The sequence below is a fragment of the Heloderma suspectum genome, chromosome 2 (assembly GCF_057233095.1).
Source record: "Heloderma suspectum isolate Gila_16-S chromosome 2, 16-S_ref, whole genome shotgun sequence".
Lineage (NCBI taxonomy): Eukaryota > Metazoa > Chordata > Lepidosauria > Squamata > Helodermatidae > Heloderma > Heloderma suspectum.
In genome coordinates, this window is record NC_139459.1 from 124,384,977 (window position 1) to 124,412,589 (window position 27,613).

Genomic DNA, 27,613 nt, shown 5'->3' on the forward strand with positions numbered 1-27,613 from the left:
GGACAGGAAGGCCTGGCGTGCTATGGTCCATGGGGTCACGAAGAGTCGGACACGACTGAACAACAACAACTGATTTCCATCATGTCACTTGCTTCCAGGAAGAGAGGCTTGGGTGTGGGAATTAGAAATGCGCTTGAAGACAGGGCACTTCAGAAAGCTGTTACCCTTCCACACAGAACTGTGTGTGTGTGTGTGTGTGTGCGCGTGTAGTGCAACGGACATTAAACCTGCAGCCCTACACGCTTGCCAATGAGTAAGCTCCATCGAACACAGCCGAACTGCCTTCTGAGTAACCACGCAAAGGGCTATGCTGCACGGCTGCAGTCTTAAGCATCCGCGTAGCCCCGATCCTAAGCATGCTTACAAAGGAGTAAATCCCCCTTGGTTCAACGAGTTTGGGAAGCATGTTGAGCAGTGCAGCTGCTGCACTCGCGTCCTGCTCGTGGGTTTCCGGTGGGCAGCTGGTTGGCCACTGTGTGAACGGAATGCTGGACTGGAAGGACCTTTGGTCTGATCCAGCACGGCTCTTCTTCTGCGCTTGGAAGTAAATCCCACTGATGTCAATGGGGCTTCCTTCTGAGTAATACGGTTAGGCCCGGGCTGTAAATACAAGCCCTTTCTTTTCTGAAAATAGGACAACACGTCGCATCATCATCGCCGTCATCGCTGTTATTTTTATTTCCAGTATCTTGTTGCCACGAGCCTGGTTCTTCCAGAGGCGCCTCCGCGCATCCACCTTCTAGCCCTGCTCAGCCACCCACGGCGCGCCAAAGCCCGAACTTTCGCTCTCAGCCGTGGAAGGCGGGAGCGGGGAAGGCGGGAGGGGGACAAATGCACGCGCCGGCGCAGGCGCCCTCCCTCGGCCCAGGGAGCAGGGCGCCTGCGCAGAGCATGGTGCTGGGCTGGCGCTTGCAATACATAAGGCGATGCAGGAAGGCGGTGCTAACGAGAGCAGCGGAGCGGCCATCGCGGAGCCAGAGCCGGGATCGAGCGACACGAGGGGACCCGCTGCAGAGGCTGCAAAGATGGTGATAGTCGTGGGAAACCTGGTAAGGGGAGCGGGGCTTTCCAAGGAAGGGCAGCGCGGCTCCCGGTAGGCCTCTGGCGCCGGCAGGGAAGCGCGAGCCTCTGTCGGGAGAAGCGGGAGCGCGGCGGGGAGCGCGCTGCCCCCTAACGCGGCGCTTCGGAGGGACGCGGCGGCGAGGAGGGTTAACCCCCTGGGCGCCTCCTCTGCGGGCAGGGCGGCGCGGGCTCCTCTTGCTCGCCTGGGGCGTTTCGGAGCGAAGGCTGCCCGTTATCTCTAGTGTAGTAGGGAGGAGGTGGAGACGCATCGGGCGCAAAATGGGCGCTGCACGCGCCGCCCTGGCTCCCCTTGCCCCGGCACCCTGGTGCTGGGGCTGCGGCTGGATCCGCGTTCCTGGAAATCTGCCCTGGGGCGGATTGTGTTGCATCAGCAGCTGGCTGAGCATGTGCCAGTCAGACCGGTGTGGAAAGACTTCCCCGCCCTCCGTCCCTTGCACCGGAGGAGGACGAGCTTTGTCTGTTTCCTCATCTCGGAGTCCCTGGATAGCTTTACTCAGGCTCGCCCTTCTCTCTCTCTCTCTCTCTCTCTCTCTCTGTGTGTGTGTGTGTGTGTGTGTGTAAAAACAGCAATGGTGGTTCCCAGCTGTTTATCTCTTCTGTAATACCTGGTTGGACTCCTGCTCGTGTTCACTCGATCAAACTTAATATGTGGGGTGGGCAGCTGTTGATGGGGTTGGTGAACCAGAAACAGCTGGCTGTCCTTGGCGTTCCCATTAAATTACTCATGTAAAACTGCTTATTTTTCTCGGTCATAGTAGAGTTCCTTTTTCATTGGTGCATAGTAAGCCACAAAGCATAACCGTTTGCATGTTTTCTTGGAAGTAAGCCCCCCTGTGTTCAGCGTGATGTATAATCCAATGCATAGCTGCCTAGGCGTACAACATGTTTACAGCAGGTCTTACTCAGAAGCAAGACCCGCTGTATTCAGTGGAACTTAGTCCCAGGTAAGTGGGGATATGATTGCAGCCTTAAATGGTCAGATTGGTTTTCTGGCTAGTCCATATTTTATAACCACCTTTGAAGCAAAGGTCATCAAGTTGTTATCTGAGCTGCAGTGCGTGTAGCATCTTAATTTTCTTTTTAAAGTTATGCCCCACTGCTCTTGTTTGTGTGATTCTGGCAACAAGCTTTAATGGCTGCGCAAACGGTTGCAGCGCCCGCCAAATGCAACAGTGCGGAGATATCCAGAGAGATGTGTTGGTTTCACTGACTGGAAAAAGGGAGGAGGGAAATGGCAGGAGAAGGGACCGTATTTGCAGACAAAAATTATTGCTGTAATAACCTGGCGCAGAGACTGTTCTGCGTCTCCGCAAGATGCTCCCAGCTGTCTGTCAAAGGACCTTCCTCACTTCCAGTGTCTGTAGGAGACTTGTGTTAATCTGCTGTTGGCACATTAGGGCTGAATTCAAATGTTCATGACCTCGGGTAGGACCGGACCGAATCTCCTTGGTTGTCGCAGAGGGAGCTGCTTGCTGGCAACAGCTCTGTGTCAAACCTCAACCAGCTATGGGAGAGAGGTACTTTCAGGACCAGTGGATACTCAATTCTCCCCCCAGCCCCCAGGCTTTAGAATCAGGAACAGGACTAAAGAGCAGAAGCTTCCTTGTGCTAGGTAACACGCATTCAAAAACATTTCTGTACAGCAAGGTACATTAGGAAATAATTTCTTACTAATGAGGACTGAATTTTAACTAGTTGGTGAGCTACCTTGCAGGATTGCGTTTCTGCCATTTCTTTAGAGCAGCCTTCCCCAACTTGGTCCCCTCCAGTTGTGTTGGACTACAATTCCTGTGAGGCCCAGCTGTTGGAATGCAGGGCTCTAAATGAGTATTAAACAAGTTGCTTTCTGCAGCCTGTAACTTGCAGGAAGGAAAACTATCCTTGGCAAGGAGGTATTCCTTGATTCCCTTGGTTATCAGCTGTTTTGCTGTAGACAAAGTGGTTATTCATGACATCGGAAAACCTCGTTGCTAATTTTGCTGGGTGTGCCCTAGGTCAAATATAACGCAAGAACAACTCACATGAGTTTTCTCCTCTTCCTGTCCCTCCCCCAACTCCATCTATGCTTGCATTTCTCTCGTATTCCTGTTACTGCTTAAGAATACAACAGTGTCTGGCTTTCTCTTAAATCTTGACGCATCGTTGGTGTGAAACTTAAGATGACCCATTTTTAACATTTCCCACCCTCTACCAATCTTTCCATAGCCACCCCAGTGTTTGAGAATGATTCACGGTGCCATAAGAGCCTTCGTGCTTTCATCTGCAAATGTTGCAACATAAATAGCTGACTAGTGTAGCAATGCTTAAGTATTACTTATGGTAAAGAGGGCTGGGTGTTAAAGGGCATGCCAGAGGGTAACAAAACTGTAACCATTTAGGTTGTTTGACTTGACATCTTATAAGCTCCTTTTCTGAGGTTTCAAAGGTAATCCTTAGGATGGCATGTAAGGTACAATCCAGCTATTGAAGGGGAGGGTTGAGCAGCAAAACTGCCCCATGCCACGACACAAGCCTTCCCCAGTCTTGTCCCCTCCAGATGGGTTGGACTACAACTCCCTTCGTCCCAGTGAGCATGACTAGAGGGGATGATGGGAGTTGTAGTCAAACCCATCTGGAGGGCACCAGGTTGGGGGAGGGTGCATCACACTAAACTATTTCTAGCAAACGATAACAGTAGGCGTGTGTACTAAAGCAGGGCTGTTGAACCTCTTTCAGCCTGAGGGCTGAATTCCGTTTTAGAGATGGGAGCGGGGGGGGGGGGGGAGGCTGCATACCACTGGTGGGTGGAGCCAAAAGCAAAAGGGCAGGGCCAGCCAAAATACCACAGTATTTTAGCTTAAATCTCTTACTACCAGTAAGGAAGCCTTAGAGGCATTTCAACCTTTAAGAATGCGGGAAGGGACTGTGCAAAAGTCAGGGCAACCACCAAATGCTTGGTGTGTGAGGGAAAGGGGCGGGGCCATCTGGGGAACTCAGATTCGGCCCCCAGGCCTGAGGTCCTCCACTACTGAACTCATGACACGGATATTCCCTGCGAGTGGGCATGGTAAATTCCATGCCATTGGAATTTCACAAGAATCTGGCCCCCCAAAAGGGTCTTCTTTTATAAAAGCTCTCCTGATAGATGCCTGTTCAGTTCTTTCTTGGAAAAGCTTCAAGGAAGATTCATGACTGGGCAATCCAGTCCATTGCTGACCATTGTTCAGTCTCCTAATCTTTAGCCGAAACCTCTCCCCCCCCCCCCATGGTCTTTAGAAGTATTACTGCTTGATCTAATCTCGGTAATATTGAATTGCTCTCTTTCTTCCTGACATTCTATATAGTTGAAACCTGCTAGTGTTCATTTGCTGCCCTCACCTGCTATATCTTCAGGCTAACTATGCTAAGGCTGCAACCAGGAAGTAAACCCCATTGAACAGAGTGAGGCTTACTTCTGAGTAAATATGCATTTTTATTTATTTATTCATTCATTCATTCATTCATTTCATTTCTATACCACCCAATAGCCGAAGCTCTCTGAGCGGTTCACAAAAATTAAAACCAAACAACACACAATAAAACAATTCAAAATATATAGAACATTAAAACCACAATATAACAATACAACCACAATAAAACCTAGCAGCAGTGCAGGAGTTTAAAATACAAATTTTTAAAACAGCAAAGCTAAAAGTCTAGAAAGCTAAAGTGCTAAAATGCCTGGTAAAATAAAAAGGTCTTCACCTGGCGCCGAAAGGAATACAATGTAGGTGCCAGGCAGACCTCACTAGGGAGCTCATTCCACAGCCGGGGTGCCACAGCAGAAAAAGCCCTCCTCCTAGTAGCCACCCACCTCACTTCCTTTGGCAGGGGCTCATGGAGAAGGGCCGCTTACGATGATCTTAAGGTCCGGGCAGGCACATATGGGAGGAGGCGATCCTTCAGATAACCTGGCCCCAAGCCGTTAAGGGCTTTAAATGTTAATGCCAGCACTTTGAATCGGGCCTGGAAATGGACTGGCAGCCAGTGCAGCTGGAAAAGTACTGGCGTAATATGAGCTCGCAGGCCAGTCCCTGTTAACAATCTTGCTGCCCTATTTTGGACCAGCTGAAGTTTCCGGACCGTTTTCAAAGGCAGTCCCACGTATAACACATTGCAGTAATCCAGACGAGAAGTTATCAGAGCATGGATAACTGTAGCTAGGCTATCTCTGTCCAGATAAGGGCGTCGTTGGTATACCAGCCTAAGCTGATAAAAAGTGCTCCATGCCACTGAGTTCACCTGTGCCTCAAGTGACAGTTCTGGGTCCAAGAGCACCCCTAAACTACGAACGTGATCCTTTAGGGGGAGTGCAACCCCCTCCAGAACAGATTGAATATCACCTAGCCGGGCAGACGAACCACCCACTAACAGTACCTCCATCTTGTCTGGATTGAGTTTCAGTTTATTGGCCCTCATCCAGTCCATTACCGTGCCCAGGCACTGATTCAGAACAGCCACTGCCTCACCTGGGTTTGATGAGAAAGAGAGGTAGAGCTGGGTGTCATCCGCATATTGATGGCACCTTAGCTCACCCCTCTGGATAGCCTCTCCCAGTGGTTTCATGTAGATGTTAAACAGTATGGGGGATAAAACAGAGCCCTGTGGAAGGAACCCCATGGCACGATTGCCATGGCACAGAGCAATAATCCTCCAGCACCACCTTCTGGAATCGGCCATCCAAGTAGGAGCGGAACCACTGTAGTGCAGTGCCTCCAACTCCCAACCCAGACAACCTATCCAGAAGGATACCATGGTCGATGGTATCGAAAGCCGCTGAGAGGTCCAGAAGAATCAACAGGGTCACACTCCCCCTGTCCCTCTCCTGGCAGAGGTCATCCCACAGGGCGACCAAGGCAGTTTCCGTTCCAAAACCAGGCCTGAAGCCCGATTGAAATGGATCTAGATAATCCATTTCATTCAACAGTGCCTGGAGCTGTCCTGCAACCACCCACTCAAGCACCTTGCCCTGGAAGGGGAAGTTGGCCACTGGCCTATAATTATTAACATCCTCTATGTCCAGGTTAGGCTTTTTCAGGAGTAGTCTAATTACCGCCTCTTCTAAAGCGGCAGGCACCACTCCCTCTCTCAAGGAGGAATTTACAACCTCCTGGACCCAGCCAGACATCCCCTCCTTGTTTGATTTAATAAGCCATGAAGGGCAAGGGTCAAGCACACAAGTGGTCGATCGGACTTGGCCAAGCACCTTGTCCACATCCTCAGACCTCAGTAACTGAAACTCATCCAATAAAGCTGGACCAGACGGTGCTCTGAACGCCTCTACCAATGGGACTGCATTAATGGTGGTGTCCAATTCATGACGAATCTGAGCAACTTTATCTTCAAAATGCCTTGCAAACTCGTCAAAGCGTGCCACCGAGGGTTCCACCGTCTCTCTCCCTGGCCCAGAATGTAACAGGCCGCGAACCACTCGGAAAATCTCTGCTGGACGACACTGAGAAGATGCAATGCTGATGGAAAAGAACTGTCTCTTCTGTCGCCACAGAGTAGGCTTGATAGTGGGCTCTTACCTGTGTTCGGTGAGACTCAGCACGAGTTTTCCTCCACCTGCGTTCTAGCCGTCTCCCCTCTTGCTTCATTGCCCTCAGCTCAGGTGTATACCAAGGAGCTGGCCGGGCTCTGCTCAGTGGGAGAAGGCACTTGGGCGCAATCGTGTCAACCGCCCGAGTCATCTCTGCATTCCACAGAGCGACCTGGGCTTCGACAGGAGCACCAGCCATACCAGCAGGAAAATCCTCCAGAGCCCTCTGGAATCCATCGGAATCCATTAATCTCTGGGGGCAGACCATTTTAATAGGTCCCCCACCCTTGCAGAGGGGGAAGGCTGCCAGGAGTCTGAACCTCAGCAGGAAGTGATCGGACCATGACAAAGGGACAGATGTTAATTCCTCCACTTTCAGATCACCATCCTCCTGCCCAGTCGAGAAAACCAGATCAAGCATGTGTCCTTTTATATGCGTTGGGCCGATGACATGTTGGGACAGCCCCATGGCTGTCATGGCGGCCATGAAGTCCTGAACCGCCCCGGATACAGCGGCCTCGGCATGGAAGTTGAGATGCCCCAGGACCATCATCCTGGTGGTCCTCAACACCAAGTCCGAGACCACCTCCGTCACCTCAGACAGGGAGTCTGATGGGCAGCGGGGTGGGCGGTACACCAACAGAATCCCTAATCTATCCCGGGTACCCAACACAAGGTACAAGCACTCAAGATCTGCACTCGAATGAGCAGGAAGCCTGGAGAGGGAGATTGAATTCCTGTAGACCATGGCAACACCCCTCCCCGACCCTCGAGTCGGTGTTGGTGCTGCACTGAGTACCCAGGAGGGCACAGCTGGGAGAGAGTGACCTCTCCCAGTTCCCCCACCCAGGTCTCAGTAATACATACCAGGTCAGCCCCCTCATCCACAATCAAATCATGGATGAGGGAGATTTTATTTTGGGCCGACCTGGCATTCAGCAGCAGCACCACCAGACCCGAGGGCAGACTGGTAAGGCCGCCAGGAACCATCAGGTTGGGGGAAGAACCAGAAGAGGGGACAGCTGTAAAGTGTCTAGCCCCTCTTCTCCTCAGCTGGCCTGTTAATCCCCCATAGATGCATAGATGATTCTGCCAAAAGCTAACTTCTGGAAAACCTCCTATAGCTCTCTCTACTGGATTGTTTTTTTCAGTATCCTTTAATTTTGGTGCTGTACTGAAATGTAGCCTTCCTAGTACCCAGTAAAGCATTACTGCTTCTCTGCTCTTCATGTAACCTGAAATGGTGACATTCTTCCACATATCACCTGTGAATTTAATTGTACTGTCCTCACCATCTAAGCTTTTGGGAATGCTGATCTCTATTTAAATAGTATTTTAGAAGGGTGAAGCTTCTAAAGTATCCCTAAAGGCAGGGGTGGGCAACTTGTAAGTCGAAACATCTGGAGGGCCGCAACACCCATCAGCCCTACTCAGCATAGCCAGTGGTGAGGGATCATGGGAGTTAGGCCAAAACATCTGGAGGGCTACAAGTTGTCCACTCATGCCTTAGGGGAGTCACCCCCAACCTGATGCCCTCCAGATGTGTTGGACTTCAGTCCCATAATTTCCAGCCAGCTTGGCCAGGCTGGCTGGGAGTAATTGGAGTTGCAGTCCAACACATCTGGGGGTCACCAGGTTGGGGATGATGGCTATTGTACAGCGCTTGTGTTCCCTTCCTACCTTACTATCCATGATTCTGTGCTTTATATAAATTATATCTTGGAAGGATCTGCGTAGTCACAAAAACCTTAATAAGAATATTGCATCTCTTTGCCTGACTGCTTCATGATTACAATGGCCTGTAATTTGTAGGTGCAGAGCTCTATTAATTAGAGTTTGACAGTAGCTTTCTCTTAAGAGAAACTGATGTTGCTAGTTGAAACATGGTGCAGGGCAGTCTTCCAGATGCTTTGGGCTACAACTCCCAGAAGTCCTGATCATTGGTCGTGCTGACTAGGGCTAATAGGAGTTGAAGTCCAAAACCTCTGGAGGAGACTAGGTTTGGGGAAATCTGGTGTAGAGTGCCTTGTATGGCAGAAACAAATGCTGTGGAGCTGCTTGACAATATGACTGATTAAGCTCTGGAAATCCCCCAGAAGAGGGAAGAGCCACAGATGGTTAGAGTTGCCTAGTTTCAGACTTCTTTGTGGTGGTGGCAGCTCTGAGAGGTCAAGCCACTCTTGACTAGTAATGGGTGAGGTCTTGGGGGTGGCTTGTTGAAACAGAATTTCTCATAGCCGGTGTGGTTTAATGGATTGAGAGTCAGACTTGCCTGAAGGCCCATTCCAATATGGCTGCTGTGTGAAGGCTGAAGAGAATATTTCTGGTGGGCATTGGCTCCACACTTGGGTGGGGGAGGTATACCACTGAAAGCTATGTGCCATGAGTCTTCACACAGTTCCTGGCAGCTGGTGACCAGTTTTCAGACATGGCAGCCCATACACTGGGGATGGGCAGCTTCTAGGCCAGAACTTCTAGAGGGCTACAACTCCCACCAGCCTTGGCCAGCATAGCCAATAGTGAGGGCTGATGGGAGTTGTAGGGCAAAACATCTGGAAGGCCAAAAGTTGCCCACCCATGCCGTACATGAAGGGCTTCTAGAAGCATCCATATAGCAGCCATAGTGTCTGCTCTAACCTGGAGAGTTGCTCAGTAACATCCTTGCTGGGTGGCCTTGGGCAAGTAATTCTTGACCCATCTGAAAAGAGCGGGTGAATAGTAATTTCCTACCTCTGCCTCTTCAGAAATGCCCTTGGAGACCACAAAGCACTTCACGTGTATTTTATAATTTGGCTGTAGTGGGGGTTGGATGTCAGTCAAGATGGTGGTTAAGGCCCTTGAATTGTGGGCATTTCATGATCAAAGAACTTGGAATTTCATTAAGAACTTGGACTGGCAGTGTACTGGCAGTGTTCTAAGCAGCAAGTATAATATTGAAGCTTGAAAAAAAGCAACTTCAAAAAGCATGGAACTATTAAAAAGGCCTTTACACTAAAACATAAGCTCAAGTTGGGTTTTTTCCCAACTTAAATCTAGATGCAATCAATTACTGCATCTTAGCCCCTTCGGTGTAACTTAATAACAGTAGGCCAGAGGGTCAATGTCTTATAACACAAGTGGGGCATCTGAGTTGTAGTCCAACAATATCTGGAGGGCCCGAATTCCCCATCCCTGTCTTGGAACCACAGTGTCTAAATTGGGGGCTATATGGCAGGTGATGTTCTCCACAAGGTGACTTACCCGCTGAGAAATAATCAGGTCTATAGGGTACCATCTTCTGAACTTTGGCAAATAGTAGTTAACGTGACATAACTTCAGTACTTGTAAGTATTGCTGTTTACCTAAGGAACTGGCTATCTGTTGAAGACACTGTCATGAATGTTAGTTTTATCAAATCTTTCTGGAATGGGTATTTTAAAAACTTCATAGTAAGGCCATTTTATTTTGATGTGGGTACATAATGTTCAGCCAGCAACAAAATGGCATGTGCCAGTGTGTACCGCAGCTGAAATTTCATCATCCTTAATGGTAAAGTTGGCTGGGAAGAGAATGCTTTAGTAGTTCCAAATACTGTCTGAATGTAATATTCAAAAGGAATACCGCAATACTTCAGACTTTTTTTTTTTAAAGGTATTGCTCATTTGTTCCTGGTTTTCTTTACAATCCTCTTGACTGCAATCAGAGCAGCTGAATTTCTTGAGTACAAATGAAGGACACAGCTGTAGACTTAAACCTAACTTTGGTTCCAATACAGTTGGGAGGGTTTGCAGCTAACACTAAACTATGGCTTAGTGCTGCATCCATGACCAGAAAGGAGCCTGAGTAAAACCTTGAGCTTGGTTGCTTACGCCTCCCCCCACCCCCCATCCGAATGGACAGGAGGAGGAATAAACCAGCAGTCAGTTTCGCTCTCCCTGGATCCTTGATGCTTGTTGCATGCAAACCAGGAACCATGATTTAAAATAAACTCCAGTCAATTGGTAAACAAGCCAACTACAAACGGGATTATTTAGCTGTTTAGTTAAAGTTTATTTCAAACCACCGTTCCAGATTGACAGGTAAGGCAGGAATCTACTAAAGTGAAACAGAATTCTGGTCTATTTCTCCTCTTAGGTGCACAGGAGGAGAAAGTAGGGGACAGCTTGGAGTTTTCACACAGGCTCCTTTCTGCTCATGAACATAGTGTTTGAAGACTGTCGATATTCTTCAAACACCTTGCTCAAAATTCGCACCACACAATCCAGGGAGGTTAGAGCGTAAAATTCAGTGAATGCAATTGGATCTATTAAGCACTGAAGCCATATGCCTAGAAAAGGAGGGTTTGCTCCATTAATTAGGGAGCCTCCAATTTTGACTGGGCTTGGTAGCCAGCCATCTTATGCCAGCAAGGTTCAGTGCATCCCTTTTTGTACCTAAGGCCCAGGAATTTTACAGGTGACGGGGCAGGCAATATGTAACATGCCTGTAGCAAACCCCTCCAACCTATGAGACTGATGTTGTGTCCTAGCACAACATGTAGCCTGGAACCATTTTGAAAGAGGTGCTCCCTTTGCAGGTATGTCTTTACGAAGTTAGTTCTGCAGCTGAGTACACTTTTAGCTTTCTTGCTGGCTACCACTGATGCCCTGGTGACGCTACTTATGGGGCATTTAAAAATGTTTCAGATGCAAGGGTTAACAAGCATGTTAACAGTCCTTGTAATACAGGCATGGCTGAGGTGAGATTTGAATTAAGGGCTCTCATTTCTGTTCTCTGATAACACCAACCCTTGCTTTCGCCTACATAGAAGGGCTGACTTGTATATTGTGTTCTTAGGTGTACTCCTAAAAATGTGCAGATGCATCAAATATGTGCCTGGAAATAGATTTCTTATTGATATGTATCTGAAGGCCAACATTGGCTGCAGCACACTGTCAAGAGTACACTTGGTTGCCAACCGAGGCTTCCTGCCATGTAGTGAGTAGGATGACTCCCAGACATGTCATTTGGTAAGCCTCTAGCCCCAAACTTGGTTACTCATCCAGTGCCACAACCCTGACCTATACATGTGGCCTGTTCCTTTAAGCCAGTCTGTGTCACATTATCATGCTTTAGATTATAGCATGTCAATGATAGATCCAATTACATTCACTGAACTTTTGTGCTGTAACCTCCCTGGATTGTGTGGTGTGAATTTTGATCAAAGTGTTTGAAGAATATTGACCACATTCAAACACTATGTTCACGAGCAGAAAGGAGCCCCTGCAAAACTCCAAGCTCTCCCCTCCCCTCTCCTCCTGTGCACCCCTGAGGAGCAATAAACCAGAATTTTGTTTCATCGCCAAACATAAGTGTCTCCAAGGTAAGAGCAAATAGACTCCAAATGGTTTGTTTGGAGGATGTGTGGGCTGTAACAGATACATACAGGAGTGTAACTAGTCAGTCTACAAGTAGATTTTTTTAATGGATGTATAATGTGCCAAAACTGGGTGTGTGAAAATTTGGATAGCCACCTTGTGGCACAGATGGGGAATTGTCTCTCACAGACAAGAGTGGGGAGGCCCATGGGTCTGTCTGTGGCAAAGTCTTGCAATTCCTACCTTCTGTTTGCCTTGATTAGCAGCAAAATGACAACATGGCATTGGGGATATTTGTATGTGTAGTGCGGCTTGCATTAAGAGTGGCAACTCATATTTGGACTTGTGGTACACTTGCCAAATAGTGAAACTGCAATTTCATACAGTGATGGCCAGTGTGCGCTTGTCTCAAACATAGGCGTTGCCTCTTTGATAAGCCACTTTCGAAACGGAGAGACCTTGTGCTTTTCTCTGATCTTTTGGAAGAAACATTATGCACCGCCATCCAAAACATATCTGGTTTTACAGCTTCTTCACATAAGAGAACATAACCTTATTTATGGTGTGATAGTATGCTAGCATAAGGTGGCACAAAACTGTTGCTAACATCTTGTTTCCAGGGGATTCTTGAATGATCAACGTGTTGGACTTGCCACAGAAAGCGGCTTTAACTAGCAACCGCCTTCCCTGGCCATAATGCTTTTCAAATGCGGGGTGTTTTTTTTTTTTCCATTTCTTTGAGAATTTGTGGGGCTCTGCAGGTAAATGCTAAGAAAACCTGGCAGAGTGCAGGGCTCCCCTATCTTTTGGAAGATGAACCTCCTTATAAATGTTACTAAACATGTCTAGCCAGGGCAGGGATTCCCTGCCAGAGTTGATGGCAATGCTGTTTCAGCAAGCCACCTGGATCACGATACTGTTTTTGGTAGACAAAGGTTACCTTGGCATAGATGTTTTGCATTTGAATACCCTGAGAGGATTTTTGTTGTTGTTTATTGGGTCATTTGCTTCCAACTCTTCGTGACTTCATGGACCAGCCCACGCCAGAGCTTCCTGTCGGCCGTCGCCACCCCCAGCTCCCCCAAGGTCGAGTCCGTCACCTCCAGAATATCATCCATCCATCTTGCCCTTGGTCGGCCCCTCTTCCTTTTGCCTTCCACTTTCCCTAGCATCAGCATCTTCTCCAGGGTATTCTGTCTTCTCATGATGTGGCCAAAGTACTTCAGTTTTGCCTTTGATATCCTTCCCTCAAGTGAGCAGTCTGGCTTTATTTCCTGGAGTATGGACTGGTTTGATCTTCTTGCAGTCCAAGGCACTCTCAGAATTTTCCTCCAGCACCACAGTTCAAAAGTATCTATCTTCCTTGAGTGTTTACGTGTTTGTTATGCACAGTGTTTGTTATGCACAGTGAGTTGTCTTCGCAAAATTCTATCAGCCTAGTCCTGTGCATTTTGTTCTCCCAGACCATGCTTGCCTGTAATTCCAGATGTTGTTTGACTACCCACCTTAGCATTCCAGTCTCCTGTAATGAAAATAACATATTTTTTTTTGCGTACTATCCAGTAGGTGCTGCAGATCCTCATAGAACTGATCTATTTCTGCTTCTTCAGCATCTGTGGTTGGGGCGTATATTTGGATCACTGTGATGTTAAATGGCTTACCCTGAATTCGAATTGAGATCATTCTGTCATTTTTTTGGATTGTATCCAAACATTGCTTTAGCCACTTTATTATTAATTATAAAGGCTACTCCATTTCTTCTGTGGTCGTCTTGTCCACAGTAGTCTATCTGGTGGTCATTTGATGTGAAGTGGCCCATTCCAGTCCATTTCAGTTCACTGACACCCAAAATGTATATATTTAATCTTGACATCTCCCCAGTAACCACATCGAATTTGCCCTGGCTCATAGATCTTACATTCCAGGTTCCTATGGTGTGTTGATCTTTAGAACATCGCATTCGTCGTTCACCACCAGCACCATCGGCTGCTAGCTGTCCTTTCGGCTTTGAGCTAGCTGCGTCATCACATCTGGGGCTAGTTGAACTTATTCTCTGTTCCTCCCCAGTAGCATTTTGACCATCTTCTGACCTGGGAGTCCCATCTTCCAATGGTATACCGACTTATCTCTGGTTGTACTGATCCATTTAATTTTCATGGCAAGAATACTAGGGTGGGTTGCCGTTTCCTTCCCCAGGGTTCGTATTTAGTCTGACCTCTCTGCCATGACCTTCCCGTCTTGGGTGTCCCTTCACGGTTTCGCTCATGATGTCATTGAGGTGCTCAAGCTCCAGCACCACGACAAGGTAACAATCTCCTTTGCTGAAGACCCTGAGAGGATAGGCATTTTAAAAGTCAGTTTACAAGCTCATTCATCTGTATCTTCATTACCTGGCTAAATAACACTTCAATACCAGTTTCTGCTGTGCCAGACATTCATAAGGTGTTCTCTCTCTCTGTGGTTAGGATTTGCATGATACTGTCTAAGCGAGACTGAGATCCTGCTAAACCAGCTTCTAAATTTTCATTCTTTCATTCATTCACTCTAAGTCCCTCTCACCATGCCAATTTCTATTCCTACCTTTGAGCCATTGGAAATACTTCGCATTGGTGTGAGGTACAGCCTCACAGAACTATGCCACCTTACTATGCATGGGGGAATAGTAAATCCCCCCTCCATTTTTAAAATTTGCTTTCTGGGCAGGGGACAGAAAAGAGGCTTATCACATTCCGTAGTGGGCTTCCATCAGTAATGTGGTTTTTTCCAGGAAGTTTTCAGTGTTTAGGAAGTCTATTATATATCTGTCAAAACTAAAGTACAACTTGTTAATTTTACATGTTGTATAACCTGAAGTGTAACAAGTTTTTTTCCAATGGCAAAAAGTACTTTAATTAAAATATTTGATTAGGAGAAATTCAGGAAAGCACACTGTGCTTTAAATGTTATCTTTAAGGCTTTACTTGAAGATGTATTTACAGATGTTCCAATACAGATATTTTATGACATGGCAGCTTAATGGCATATATTTTCTCTCTTTAAACATAATACGAACAGGGACAATTAGATAACAGAAAATGTTTAGGATAACTGATTTTTACCACACTCAAAGAACCGTGCGTTTGCTATATTCTTCCTAGGGATAATCACCTGTGGAGGTGATTAACGACAACTTTGAAACTGGCTCATTTTGTGTGGTGCTGATATTCATTCATCACATTGCCAATTATATGAAATGACTGGATTTTAGAAAATGGAAAATTTTCCATAGAAAACTTTAGCTTTTTTTTTTTTTAATGGTTTCCTTAAGGGGGAAAAAGTTTTTCACACAGCTGGGTGCTGAACATTGCCCGTGAAGTGCATCTTTGGGGGGGATTTGCACATCGTAGAGCAGGTCAATTCGCCTACACCAGTACTCTGCAACCTTTTCAGACCTAGGACCCATCTTCAGCCCAGATATGCACTTGGGACCCATTTCCCTTACATTTGCTTTGTGATGACGTTGCAGCCCACCTTGGGTCAGGCCGCAATCCACCAGCTGGAGGACCAGCGATCTACATACGCGCGCTTGCTCATTCTTGTGTTGCACTGCTAAACCAGGGGCAAGAACTAGGGGAAAGAGACAAGTAGCATGGGATTCATTTGTCACTTGCCTGTGTCGCTGTGCTCATCTCTGCCAGCTGAGTATAACTAGCAGAATACAGTGAGGGGATTGTCTGTGTACCTCTGGCGTGTCGTTGAGTGTGCTGAATTGGTACGCCAGGTGCTGCTCCGCAGAAGTGCTGCTTTCTCGTTAACGGTGAGCTCTTCCAGGAAGATCAGATGACACAGACCTCGCTGACTGCAGGGAAAGAAACGGCTTGGGTATTATCCACAAAGTAATGGAAATGGATATTGACATAAGATACGTGCAAGGAAGCATGCGAAATACAAAGTGCATGCACTTAAGTCAGCCCTTGGGGATGCAATCCTAATCTTGTGAGCAAGTCTTCCAACTGAATTTGAAAGCTGCATGCCAGCACGAAGGTGGGTGGGATGGGGAAAAATGATCTTGGATCTGTTCATGGGCTGTGTTGGGTTTCTATCTGCTTGCTCTGCAGGGGAGACGTGCATCTCTGGCACAAATTGTCCCATCCATTGTCTACCATGCATGCATCCCCCAAGCATTTAAAGATGGTGTTATGTGGATCTAAGAACAACATTTGTAAGTCACTAGTGATTTTCTGACTGGCTATATGTTGCTTTTAAACTAGGATTGCTAAATTAGGGGCATCTTCAAAAGTACAATTCCCAGAATCATATATCCCAAGTACTAACTATACTGTTGAACTTTGTAGTTGTTTGCCTATGGACCATAAGGATTGTGTCCAGGTGGGGAAGCTTTGGATCTTGTTAGGTATGTGTGGGCAACCAGAAAAATATATCTCTGGACTAGTAACTTGTGGATTGCAAAGCTAAACTATGGTATGGTTGAAAGATGGGGGTAAGACTTGTCAAGCAGTAACAGCATTTAGCTTTGATGTAGATTCACAATGTTTTTATATGTCCTTTTGATATGAGGTGAGTTTTCTTGCTTTCTTGATCTACTATTTCATTATGTTGCACCCTATACCTGGCTCTTACTTAACACATATTTAAAAACAAAATATGTTAACACTGTATATTTAAAATCTGATCCTTATCAAGAAATGGAGTCGATTTGTGTCCTTGTTAAAGTTGTCTTGGTTTTGCCTCTCATTTCACTTTCAGATATTTTTCCTGCATTGTAGTTCATGCTCAGGGGTATGCTGGTACGCACCTTGGAAGAAGCTGTTTCGAGATCCACCGTATAGATTTGGCCTGGTTTTACGCGTTTCAAAACACAGTTGCTTTTTTTTTTTTAGAAATTGCACATTAATTGTCTCCTTGGTTGCAGCTCTAAACTAGCATATCTGTTTCTTTCCCCACAGGCTGAATTTCAATCAACATTGTCAAATAATGAAGAAACGCTCATAATTGTTGACTTCACTGCCACATGGTGTGGACCATGCAAAATGATCAAGCCCTTCTTCCATGTACGTAAGCTGGTATACTCTATTTCTTTATTTGTTTTTTATTTACGATATTTATATACCACTCCACATCTAGACAGATTCTAGAGTGGTGAACAGTAAAAGACAAAGATAAGAGGATAAAAGAATAAAACTCCACATTAAAAATTATTATTAAAATAAACAGAATAACGATATAAACCGGCGCTTGTCAGTCAGGGAAGGCTTCCTGAAATAAAGATGTTTTTGGGAGGTGCTGGAAACAACACAGGGTTGGTGCCTGCCTGGCCTCCAGAAGCAGAGAATTTCATAGAAAGGGGGCCACCACACTGAAGGCTCTTCTCTGGATGGACTCCAATCAGGCTATAGGTCCATGCGGAACCACCAGAAGCCTTCTGATGATCTCAGTGACTGGGCAGGTTGATAAGGGAGAAGGCACTCTCCAAGGTATCCTGGGCCCAAGCTGTTTAGGGTTTTATACACTAGTACCAAAACAAACCTGGCCCGATAGCGAATAGGCAGCCAGTGCAGTTCCCTCAGCAAAGGAGTTACATGCTGAAAAGGGGCAGCTCCTGACAACAGCTGAGCTGCTGCGTTCTGCACTAGCTACGGCCCCCTGAGCAGCCTTAAGGGCAGCCCCACATAGATCTTTATTGGAGAATGTACTATAATTGGAGCTCTGTGTGCTGTGATTCCATAGAACTAGGGAGTGGACTGAAATGGCTGCTGGAGCTAGGGAGGAGGGGCAGGTTTCAGAGGGGAAGCAGCTGAAGCATGTGTGCGCATGCGCGCGCGCGCACACACACTTACCTTACTGGCTTAATTTTAACAAAAATGGTATAAGTGTTAAGTCTGCAGACTCTTGTGCAAAGAGAAGGTGCAGCGTAGCATAGTGCTGCTGTTGCCCTCAGGACAAACGGCCGATGACAGCCCCACACGCTGCCTTCTCTTCAAGAGGGGTTCGGGTCGTTTGGCCTTGATGGCTATTTTTAACAAAACCTGAGCAAACTAACGTAGTAAGTTAACCTGAGCCCCTCCGCCATGTTTCAGCGATTTCCTTTTGGGCTCCCCTTCAATAGCTGAAATGGCCCTGGCTGTTTTGCTGTCCCAGAACAGAGCACTGAAATGGGAGGGCCATTTTAGTTCTGCTGTAATAGAAGCACAGCTTCTGTGGTGGTGAGCACAGGAGTTGCGAGATAGAAACCTGCCTATCATGTGTGGCTGTGAAGAAATGTTGGGAAGTGTGGCAGTACCTCAATAGCGATAGAGGGATGGCTGAACAGTTGGGAGCAAGACTTGACTGCCTTGCTCCATAGCCCCATACCTCCATAGCTCCTGCCCTCATGCCCATGACTAGCAATATCGCACGTGCACGTGTATGTGTGTATGTATGCGGGATGGGGGACGGACAAACAAAACCCAGGAGCAATTATGCAAGGAGAAATTATGCAAGTTCAGTGTGCAAAGCTCACAGAGAGAGCAAAAACTGACTCCTCTTGGTGCAAGATAATAGACTGGCTAGGAGTAGACCTTTATTGAATTTGCGAGGAGGAGGAGGTGGGGAAATAGTCTGGTTGCTCAAACTTGGTCTTGACTTTTCCAGGAGTTTTGCTAGTCTGCATTCCCTGTCAGGACACATGCATTTGATATCTTACAACCCCCCTCCCCCCCTACTACAATAAACAACCACGACCATAACCTTAGGTCAAAATATTTATGAAAGCTGGAATGGTTGTTCCTAATCTCTGCTACACTCCTGAAGAATTGGAATAACATTACAGTGCTATTCTGATTCAGCATTGCAGTGTATGAGAGAAGAGAAGGCAGGGCTTTTGTACCTTCTGAAAGTGTGGTACCTTTCTAAAATTTCTCAAACACAGTGAGAATTGAGGCAGTTTCATCCTCTGCCCTGTTGCTTACCTTCTTCTTAGCCTGCTGTGCGGCACACCTGGAGTCCTGCTCATTATAGTAGGGGGTTGTGGGGAACAAAAGGACCAGCGGTAGAGCTTGCGCGATAAATCATGGTTGCCTCATCCTGATGTGGGGACAGCTGAAAGTTGCATGTTCTCAAGGTTGTGTCCTGGTTTTGCTGGCATGTCTGGTTTTGCTGGAGGCGCTCCTAGAGATAGGCTGGGCCAGAACCGCATAGGGTTTTAAAGGTCAAAACCAACACATTGAATTTGGCCCGAAAAACAACTGGTAACCAGTGCAACTCCTTGAGCACCGGACTGATGTGATCACACCGGTGGCTGCCTTTAATCAGGCGAGCCACCGTGTTCTGCACCAACTGTAGCTTCTGAACCGTCTTCAGGGGTAACCCCGTGTAGAGCACATTACAGTAGTCTAGATGAGAGGAGACCAGGGCATGTACTCCCGATGGGGGCAGATGGTCAGGAAGGTAGGGACACAGCCGCTGTATCAGATGGAGTTGGTACAACGCTGTCTGGCTCACGGCTGACATCTGAGCCTCCATGGACAGCTGGGAGTTTAAAATGACCCCCCCAGGCTGAGGACCTGGTCTTTCAAGGGTAGCCGTACCCCATTCAATACCAAGTCAACATCCCCCAAACTATCGTTGGCTCCCACCAGAAGTACCTTGGTCTTGTCAGGGTTCAGTTCCATCCAGCCACTCACCATCTCCAGACATTTAAACAGGGATTCCATGGCCAACCCTGGTGAAGATTTGGATATGAGGTAGAGCTCCGTGTCATCTGCATATTGATGACACTGCACCCCAAACCTCCTGATGATAGCCCCCCACGGCTTCACATAGATGTTAAATAGCATCGGGGAGAGGATGGAACCCTGTGACACCTCACACGTGAGCGGCCATGGGTCCAAAACCTCCTCTTTCAATGCTACCCTCTGGTGTCTGCCGGAGAGGAAGGACTGGAACCACTGTAATACGAGTCTCCAACGCCCACCCTCTCCAGGCGGTCCAGGAGGATACTGTGGTCAATGGTATCAAAAACCGCTGAGAGGTCGAGGAAAACAAGGAAGGAGCATTCGCCCCTATCCAAAGCCCTCCTCATATCATCGACCAAAGCGACCAAGGCCGTGCCTGTCCCATGCCCAGGCCTGAAGCCCGATTGAAATGGATCTAGATAATCGGCTTCTTCCAAGTGTGCCTTCAACTGCATCGCCACCACCCACTCAATGATCTTGCCCAAAAATGGCAGATTCGAGACTGGGCGAAAGTTGTTCAAAACTTCGGGATCCAAGGAGGGCTTCTTTAAGAGTGATCTGATAACTGCCTCCTTGAGGGCTGATGGCATCACTCCCTCCTCAAGGGAGGCATTCACCACTGTCGTGATCCCCTCACCCAGTCTTTCTCTGCAGCTCATAATGAGCCAAGATGGGCAAGGATCAAGTAAGCAGGTGGTGGTCGGCTTTACAGATGAAAGCACCTTGTCCACTTCATCAGAAAGAAGAAGCTGGAACCGATCCCACAAAACCAGTTTGCCACAGGCCGTCTCTCGCTCGCTAACTGTATCCACGGCACACGGAATAACACTCCTAATCCAATCAATTTTATCTGCAAAGTGCCTTGCCGAGGCCTTAGAATGCTCCAGCGGTTCCGGAGCAACTGGACCGACCAGGCTCCGGACCACTTGGGAACAGCCTCCTGGGACAGCACTCTGCGGACGCGAAAGAGGCAGCATAGTATTCCTCTTTTGCTGTCTTCATTTCCACGCGATAGGCTGAAGATAGAGCTCTAGCCCGTGTCCGATGGTCTTCAGAGCGAGACTTCCATCACCGGTGCTCTAGCTGTCTCACCTCCTGTTTCAGGGCTCGTAACCACAGGTTGAACCATGGTGCAGTTTGAGCCCTGTTCAGGGGGAGAGGGCATTTCGGAGCCACCTGATCTAATGCCCCAGTGATTGCAGCATTCCAGCCACCCACCAGGGCATTGACTGAGTGGTCGTTTGCATGCTCCAGAGAATCCCCAAGCATGTTCAGGAATCTATTCGGATCCATAAGACACCTAGGGCGGACCATTTTAATGGGTCCTCCACCCCTGCGGAGGGGTTGTGGAACCGAGAAGTCCAACGTCACCAGGTAGTGATCTGACCACGACAAGGGGGTGGTGGATATACCCCCGGCTTCCAGATCACTCCCTGCTTCTCCAGAAACAAATGCAAGGTCTAGTGTATGACTGGCTACATGGGTAGGTCCAGTTAGAATAGGGTACAGCTTCCAGGAAGCCATGGTCTCCATGAAGTCCCGAGGTGCCCCCGTGAGGATGGCCTCTGAATGTACATTGAAGTCCCCCAACACAAATAAGTTAGGGGACTGCACACACACTTCAGAGACCACTTCAAGCACCTTGGCCAGGGAGTCAGTCATGCAGCGGGGTGGACGGTACACGAACAGAATCCCCAGACTGCCCTTTGGGCCCAACCTCCAGTACATGCATTCAGCAACCTTGGTCTCCCGGAGAGGGGGTCTGGTGAAGAGCAAGGGCTCCCGGTAGATAACAGCCACTCCCCCTCCCCGATCCCCAGCCCTCAGCTGCTGTGCATACAAAAATTCGGCTGGGCACATGGCCGCCAGAGTTGGAGCAGCGGCCTCAGCCAGCCAGGTCTCCATAATACATGCCAGGTCTGCACCTGCACCCAGGATTATGTCATGGATGAGGGATATTTTCTGGGTAACAGACCTGGCATTGCAGAGCAGCAAACGAAGGCCTGAAGGTGGAGTCACGCCTCCCCCAGCCATCCTTTGGCTCTGGACAGGCCCAGAACAGGGGACAGATATTACACATCTCTCCCTTGTTCCCCTTGCTTGGCCTGGCCTGCCCCTAGCGCTCCGCTGGTGCTTGCTGCCCAGACTCTGTATATTCCTGTCCCCAACATTCCCCCCACTGCCTCCTTCAGGTGGACACATGCCCCCTCGCTTCCGCCTATCAGGCAGGCAGCCCACTCCTAAAAACACAACAAAACCCACCCCCCATCAACAGTTAAAACAAAAATCAAAACATCCCCTTTACCGATATTGGCTTTCCCAAGCCACCTCAGCCAGCCAGCTTATATGGTCCCTCCAGGAGGAACGGGTAGCGACAGTCAGCAGCAGCTGGCTCAGTACCTGGGGGCCTGGTGCTGCAGGGAGTGGCGGTCTGCCAGGCAGAAGCCCACAGGAAGAGCGGTGGCGGTGGCCGCAGCAGCAGCAAGTACTCCATCTTCCTGGATGGAGGCTCTCCTACAGGTATTGGCTACTACGGGTTTATCAGGTGTTTATAAAAACTCAAGGCATGAAATGCGAGCCCTTCACGTTTCATCTGTATGCATCCCAATAAATGCTGTTACTGAAAATGCTAACCAATATATGTGGGTATACCATATGAAAACCTTTGCCTAACTTGTCTCCTTTCTTAACAGAGTCTTAATGAAAAATATCCAGCTGCAATCTTCATTGAAGTTGACGTGGATGATGCTAACGTACGTTCTAGAGTGGTGCTCTCAAACTTGGGCAAGGCACTGTAGTCGTTGTTGCTAAAGCTACTGTGATTGTGTTCAAGATGGCTTGTAATTAACCAAGGACTTCATGTTGCAAATGGTTCAGGGCCACGTTCTAGGGTACAGAGCAGTGGCTGGACTTCCTTGCTAACCCCTGCTAAGCTTCTAAGGCAGGGGTGGGCAATTTGTGGACCTTCAGATGTTGGACTGCAGCTGTTATCCCTCACCACTTCCCATGCTGGCTCGGGCTGATGGGGGTTGTTAGCCAAAACATCTGGAGAACCAAAAGTTGCCCACCCCTGTTCTAAAGAATCCCAGGTTTCCCCAGAACAGTCTGAAAGCTTCTTCAGCCTATGGCACTTCTCTCTTCTTAGGTACAAAGCTAGCAATCCATCTAGCATGACTGCAAAGAAATGTGGAAGGGTCTACACTTGAAACAACTTTAAAGCAGCGGTTTTTAAAAAGCTGCTGACATGAGAGAATCTTCTTGCCCATTTAGGGATGTCGGAGAATTTCTCCACGAATCTCCGGGAGGCCGAATGCCAATGCATTCGGCCCCCCGAAATTGGTGGGGAAATTCTCCGACACCCCCGCCCCCCCCCCCCGGATGGGACTTACCTCGTGCGAATGTCCCTCTTGGCGGCGGGTCCTGGTGGCATTTCGGCGGCAGCGGCCGGTCTTCCGACTGGCTGCCGCCACTGCCATTTCCCAGCAAAGTAAAAAAAAAAAAAAAAAAACGTGATAGGCTACGTAAATTGTTACGTAGCCTATCATGGCTAGATTTTCTAAGTCAGCCGTGATAGGCTACGTAAATCTTTACATAGCCTATCATGGCTGACTTTGGGGGGGAAAAAAAAAAGCGTGTATGCAAATGGCGGCGCCCATGGGTGCCGCCATTTGTGTTCCTTATTTGGGCACGGGTAGTCTACGTAAAGATTTACGTAGACTACGGCGAAAATAAGGGCAACGCTATTTGCGTTGCCCTTATTTTCGCTGTAGTGTACGTAAATCTTTATGTAGACTACCCGTGCCCAAATAAGGAACACAAATGGCGGCGCCCATGGGCGCTGCCATTTGTGTACGCGCTTTTTTTTTTTTTTCAAAGTCAGCTGTGATAGGCTACGTAAATCGTTACGTAGCCTATCACGTGTTTTGTGGGTTTTTTTACATTTTTCTTTCGCGGCCGGAGAGGCGGGGCGCTCCCACCCCCCCGGCCAGAATTTCGGCGGGGAGGGATGGGGCGCCTCCCCCCCCCACCGAAAACAGCTGCGGGACCAGGTAAGGGACTTTCGTCCATCCTTACCATGAATGGTGGTTCCGGAGCACAAAAGACTTGGCTCATCCTTCCCATCCTTGTACGGAAGCATATGGAAATGGACTGGGAATAACCATCACTAGTAGGCTCAATGTCTATAGCCTTTTCTACGTCTTGGGAGTGCCTCACATGTGAGGCACTCCCAAGAGGCAGGTGTAACTTCTGGTCATCCCTGTGTAACTATCTGCACATGCCCAAACTTTTTAGTCTGCAGACCTAGACGATAGTTCTGGTTGAATTATTGATAACTGATCATGAAAACTATGCATTTTTACGACATGGAGATGCAAGTATGTTTTCATCAAGCAGAAATGAGCAAGTCTGCTTGCAAACAATGTCCCACCACAACAGCGAGCGTGGTGGGACATGCAGTAAACAGCACAAAATGCAATAGTAAAACCTCCAATATTACAAGCGTCTTTTCATTGCAACTTGTTGTATAAAGTTCTGACTGAATCAGCTGAAATGCTGGAAGCTGAATCCCTGGTTACTAATGTCAGAACTCCCAAGTTGTACTTTCTGCAGAGACGGTGTATTTCAACTGTGACAATTTTGGAGCTGTGGAGCTAATTTTGTTTTTGAATCTTTGAGCAGCATCCACTCAGTAGCAAGTCAAGCTGCTTAAAATACTTCACACCAAATTAGCTTCCATGCTTCCGAATGTGGGAAGATGCCAGTACCACCCTTCCCCAGCTTGCTGCCCTTTGGAAGTCTTGTACTTCAACTCCAGCTGGCATGGCCAATGGTCAGGAATGCTGGGAGTTGTAGTCCAAAACATCTGGAGGGCACCAGGTTGGGGAAGGCTGTCTTGTACCAAATCTGTTTATCTAGCTCCATATTGTCTGCACAGACTGGCAGCAGCTCTGCAGGATTTTAGACAGAGGTCTTTCCCAGCCCTACCTGGAGATGCCTGGGATTGAATTAATGCCTGAGTTTGCTTTTTTCCTTCTCCCTCCCAATCCCTTTCCCTCTTCTGTTGTGTCTTGTAGATAGTAAGCCTGAGGGCAGGGACTGCTTTATTACTGGTCTTCATAAACCATTCTGGGAACCTTTTTCAGCTAAAAATTGGGGTACACTGGCCACCAAAACTAACACTTCATACTCACTTGTTGAGTGAACTTGGTTGCTAGGACTCAAAATGATATCCAGTGATGACAGAATTCTAATGTCCTGCAACTGGCCCCAAGCTCAACCTGTGATATGTGGAAAGTGTACAAAAATACCTGAATTGAAGGCTGGGAGTGATGGAAGGCTTCTTTTGCTTTGCCTCTTCTTTCCATAGCAAGGGTAGGTGGGTGGGAAACATTAGTTAGCCTTAGGTCGCAATCCTATGCATTTTTTGACAGGAAGGAGTCCTTCAACTTTCAGTATGCTCCAGCAATGCTGGCTGGGGAATGCTGGGAGTTGTAAGCCTTTATTTTTTTTTTGTCTAACTAAATAGGCATAGGATTGCGATCTTAATGAATTAAAAGTGGGATTACCTCCACTGCATGTATTCAGCACATGATGCATTGTTATGTGACAGTTCCCAAGTTGATCATCCAGAGAACACCGAATCCTTTTCAAACATGCAGTCAGCACTAAAACTGCTGAAGTTTGAAAACGTACCCTGAGATTTCATGACACTGCCTATGGATTTTGGTTGAATAGTCATTTCCTTTTGCCAGGGAACCCTGAGAATTGTAGTTCAGTAAGTGTTTACAATTCAGTAAAACTTTTAGTTTCAGAGACATAGAGTTCCCAAGGTTCCTTGGCAAGAGGGAAATGCTGTTGAAACTGGCTTCAGCCTATAGTCTAGATATGCTCTCAGTTGTCACAACATTCTCAGCATTTACCAAACTACAATTCCAAAGATTCCTTGGAGGAAGCAGTACAGATAAAATGGTAAACTGTAAATAAATGTGCTATTGGACATGCCTTCAGAAGCTGAAGAACAGGTGAGCAGCGTGTTCTGTAATTGAAGCATCACTGTTGAATATCGTTGTTTCCCTGTGGCTAGGAGAAGCAGAACTATGAAACTAGGTGTTGCACACTTGCATATTTAATCTTGGTACAGACTAAATGAGCTGTAGCTTCATCCTTGTCTTGAGCGATGGAATTTGCTACCACAGATGTAGTGATGGCCGCCAACTTGTACAGCTTTAAAAGGGGATCTGGCAGTTTTATGGAGGATAGGGCTATCGATCGTGGCTATATGCTACCTCCATGATCAGAAGCAGGCAGCATGCCTTTAAATTCCAGTTGCTGGGGAACAAGAGTGGGAGAGGGCTATTGCTCTCACGTCTGCTTTTGAACTTCCCAGGGGCATCTGGCTAGCCACTGTGGAAACAGCCTGCGGGGAGAGGTAGGCCTTTGGTCTGTTTCAGTGCCGCTATTCTGCTTAGTGCAAAACATCCCTGTTGCATTTTGCCTGTCTCCTCTCCTCTCCCTCAACTGTTAACAATTGCATGAGTTGGTATGGGTCTTTGGAGACATTTCTCATCTTGAATGCTGATTATGTACCATGCCAGACTGATCTGGATAACCCTTTTCATCTCCTCTTCTAGGATGTTGCCTCACACTGTGCTGTGACGTGCATGCCAACATTCCAGTTCTACAAGAATAATAAAAAGGTACGTTCCCACATTTCCAGCAAGGCTTGTTGTGGAGAGCTATATATGAATGACCACATTACAGCTGAAGGGAGACTAGAGAGGTCTAGGAATGCATCCTTCAATAATTGCACTCCTGAAATTCCATCTCCCAAAGAGGACCTCAGCTCTCCTTTACCTCTGCAGTTTACACCGACATAGGCTTAGCAAAGGTCAGCTTCAGTCTTGCATAGAAAGCAGAAGTGTACATGCAAGATCAGACCATGTATTTTTGTCATTTAGGACCCGTCCCATGCCTAGTAACTTTAGTAAGTTTATTTACAAGGCTGCTGTCCAGAGGTAAAACAGCAGCAACACCAGGCAAGAAAAGATGCATTACTATATTCTTCCAAGCTTGTCCAGGGGGAGCAAACAAGACAAGATCTATATAATGTCCACATTACGGGACCTTCTATGACATCAGATAATTGCTGTTGGTGCGAGCACAGTTTCTACTCTGACTTTGAAGAGTTGCTAGTAGTATCTGGTTGGGATCCTTCCCAGCCTCTCCTGAGCTTTATAGGCCATCCCTCCTAATGTTCAGTACATTTTGAGCATGGGGTGACAGCAGCAGCATGGGAGTAAAAAATAATCTGAAACCAAAAATGGCATGCATCTTCAGACGATTAACATTATGGGAGATGGTATGCCTGTATAATTTATTTATTTATTTATTAAATGTATTAATCGCCCATCTGACTGGTCACCCAGCCACTCTGGGCGATGTACAACCCACCATAATGCCATGTGACTTTTAAAGAGGCCTTCAATTTCTCTGCTCTTCTCTTGAAATATAAAGTGATGAATCTTGAAATAGAGTTTAAACTTGGCATTTCTGTATTTCAGGTGCATGAATTCTCCGGAGCAAACAAAGAGAAGTTGGAAGAAACCATTAAGAGCCTAATATAACCATAGATTCCGGATTCATGAAATGCTGACTGTTAAATTATAGCCTTTTCTACATAACAAATTGATCAAGTTAGAATATGTACCCAAATACACTTTGACCCTTCAGACTGTAAATGAAAAGAATAAAGATGTATAAACGGCTTTATAACTCTCTCACTTCCGTTCATAGTGGTGACTTCAGTTAGCACAGCAGTAACCAGAGTGTGGCCTCGGGGCCAGGCGAGGCAACAGCTAAATTCTTCAGTGTCTAACCAGTCTTAATGTCAGTTGTATAATGTACAAAATAACTGGCTCTTT

At 47.3% G+C, this 27,613-nt stretch overlaps 1 protein-coding gene across 1 annotated transcript; it reads left to right on the top strand.

The window, feature by feature from the left end:
* The first annotated feature begins 925 nt into the window (after window positions 1-925).
* On the top strand, window positions 926-27,457 carry LOC146352692 (thioredoxin-like). Its single transcript, XM_084834672.1, has 5 exons — window positions 926-1,049; window positions 16,926-17,030; window positions 22,385-22,444; window positions 26,324-26,389; window positions 27,254-27,457. The coding sequence occupies exons 1-5, from the start codon at window positions 927-929 to the stop codon at window positions 27,314-27,316; spliced, it is 417 nt and encodes a 138-aa protein (XP_084690798.1). The 5' UTR covers window position 926; the 3' UTR covers window positions 27,317-27,457.
* The last annotated feature ends 156 nt before the right edge of the window (window positions 27,458-27,613 follow it).

What these genes read in the sequence shown, in the direction of transcription:
- LOC146352692 (XM_084834672.1), top strand. Translation starts at nt 927, where the DNA reads ATGCAGGAAGGCGGTGCTAACGAGAGCAGCGGAGCGGCCATCGCGGAG. An exon ending in TGATCAAGCCCTTCTTCCAT is followed by an intron (nt 17,031 to 22,384) that starts GTACGTAAGCTG and finishes CTTTCTTAACAG; the next exon opens with AGTCTTAATGAAAAATATCC. An exon ending in TTGACGTGGATGATGCTAAC is followed by an intron (nt 22,445 to 26,323) that starts GTACGTTCTAGA and finishes CTCCTCTTCTAG; the next exon opens with GATGTTGCCTCACACTGTGC.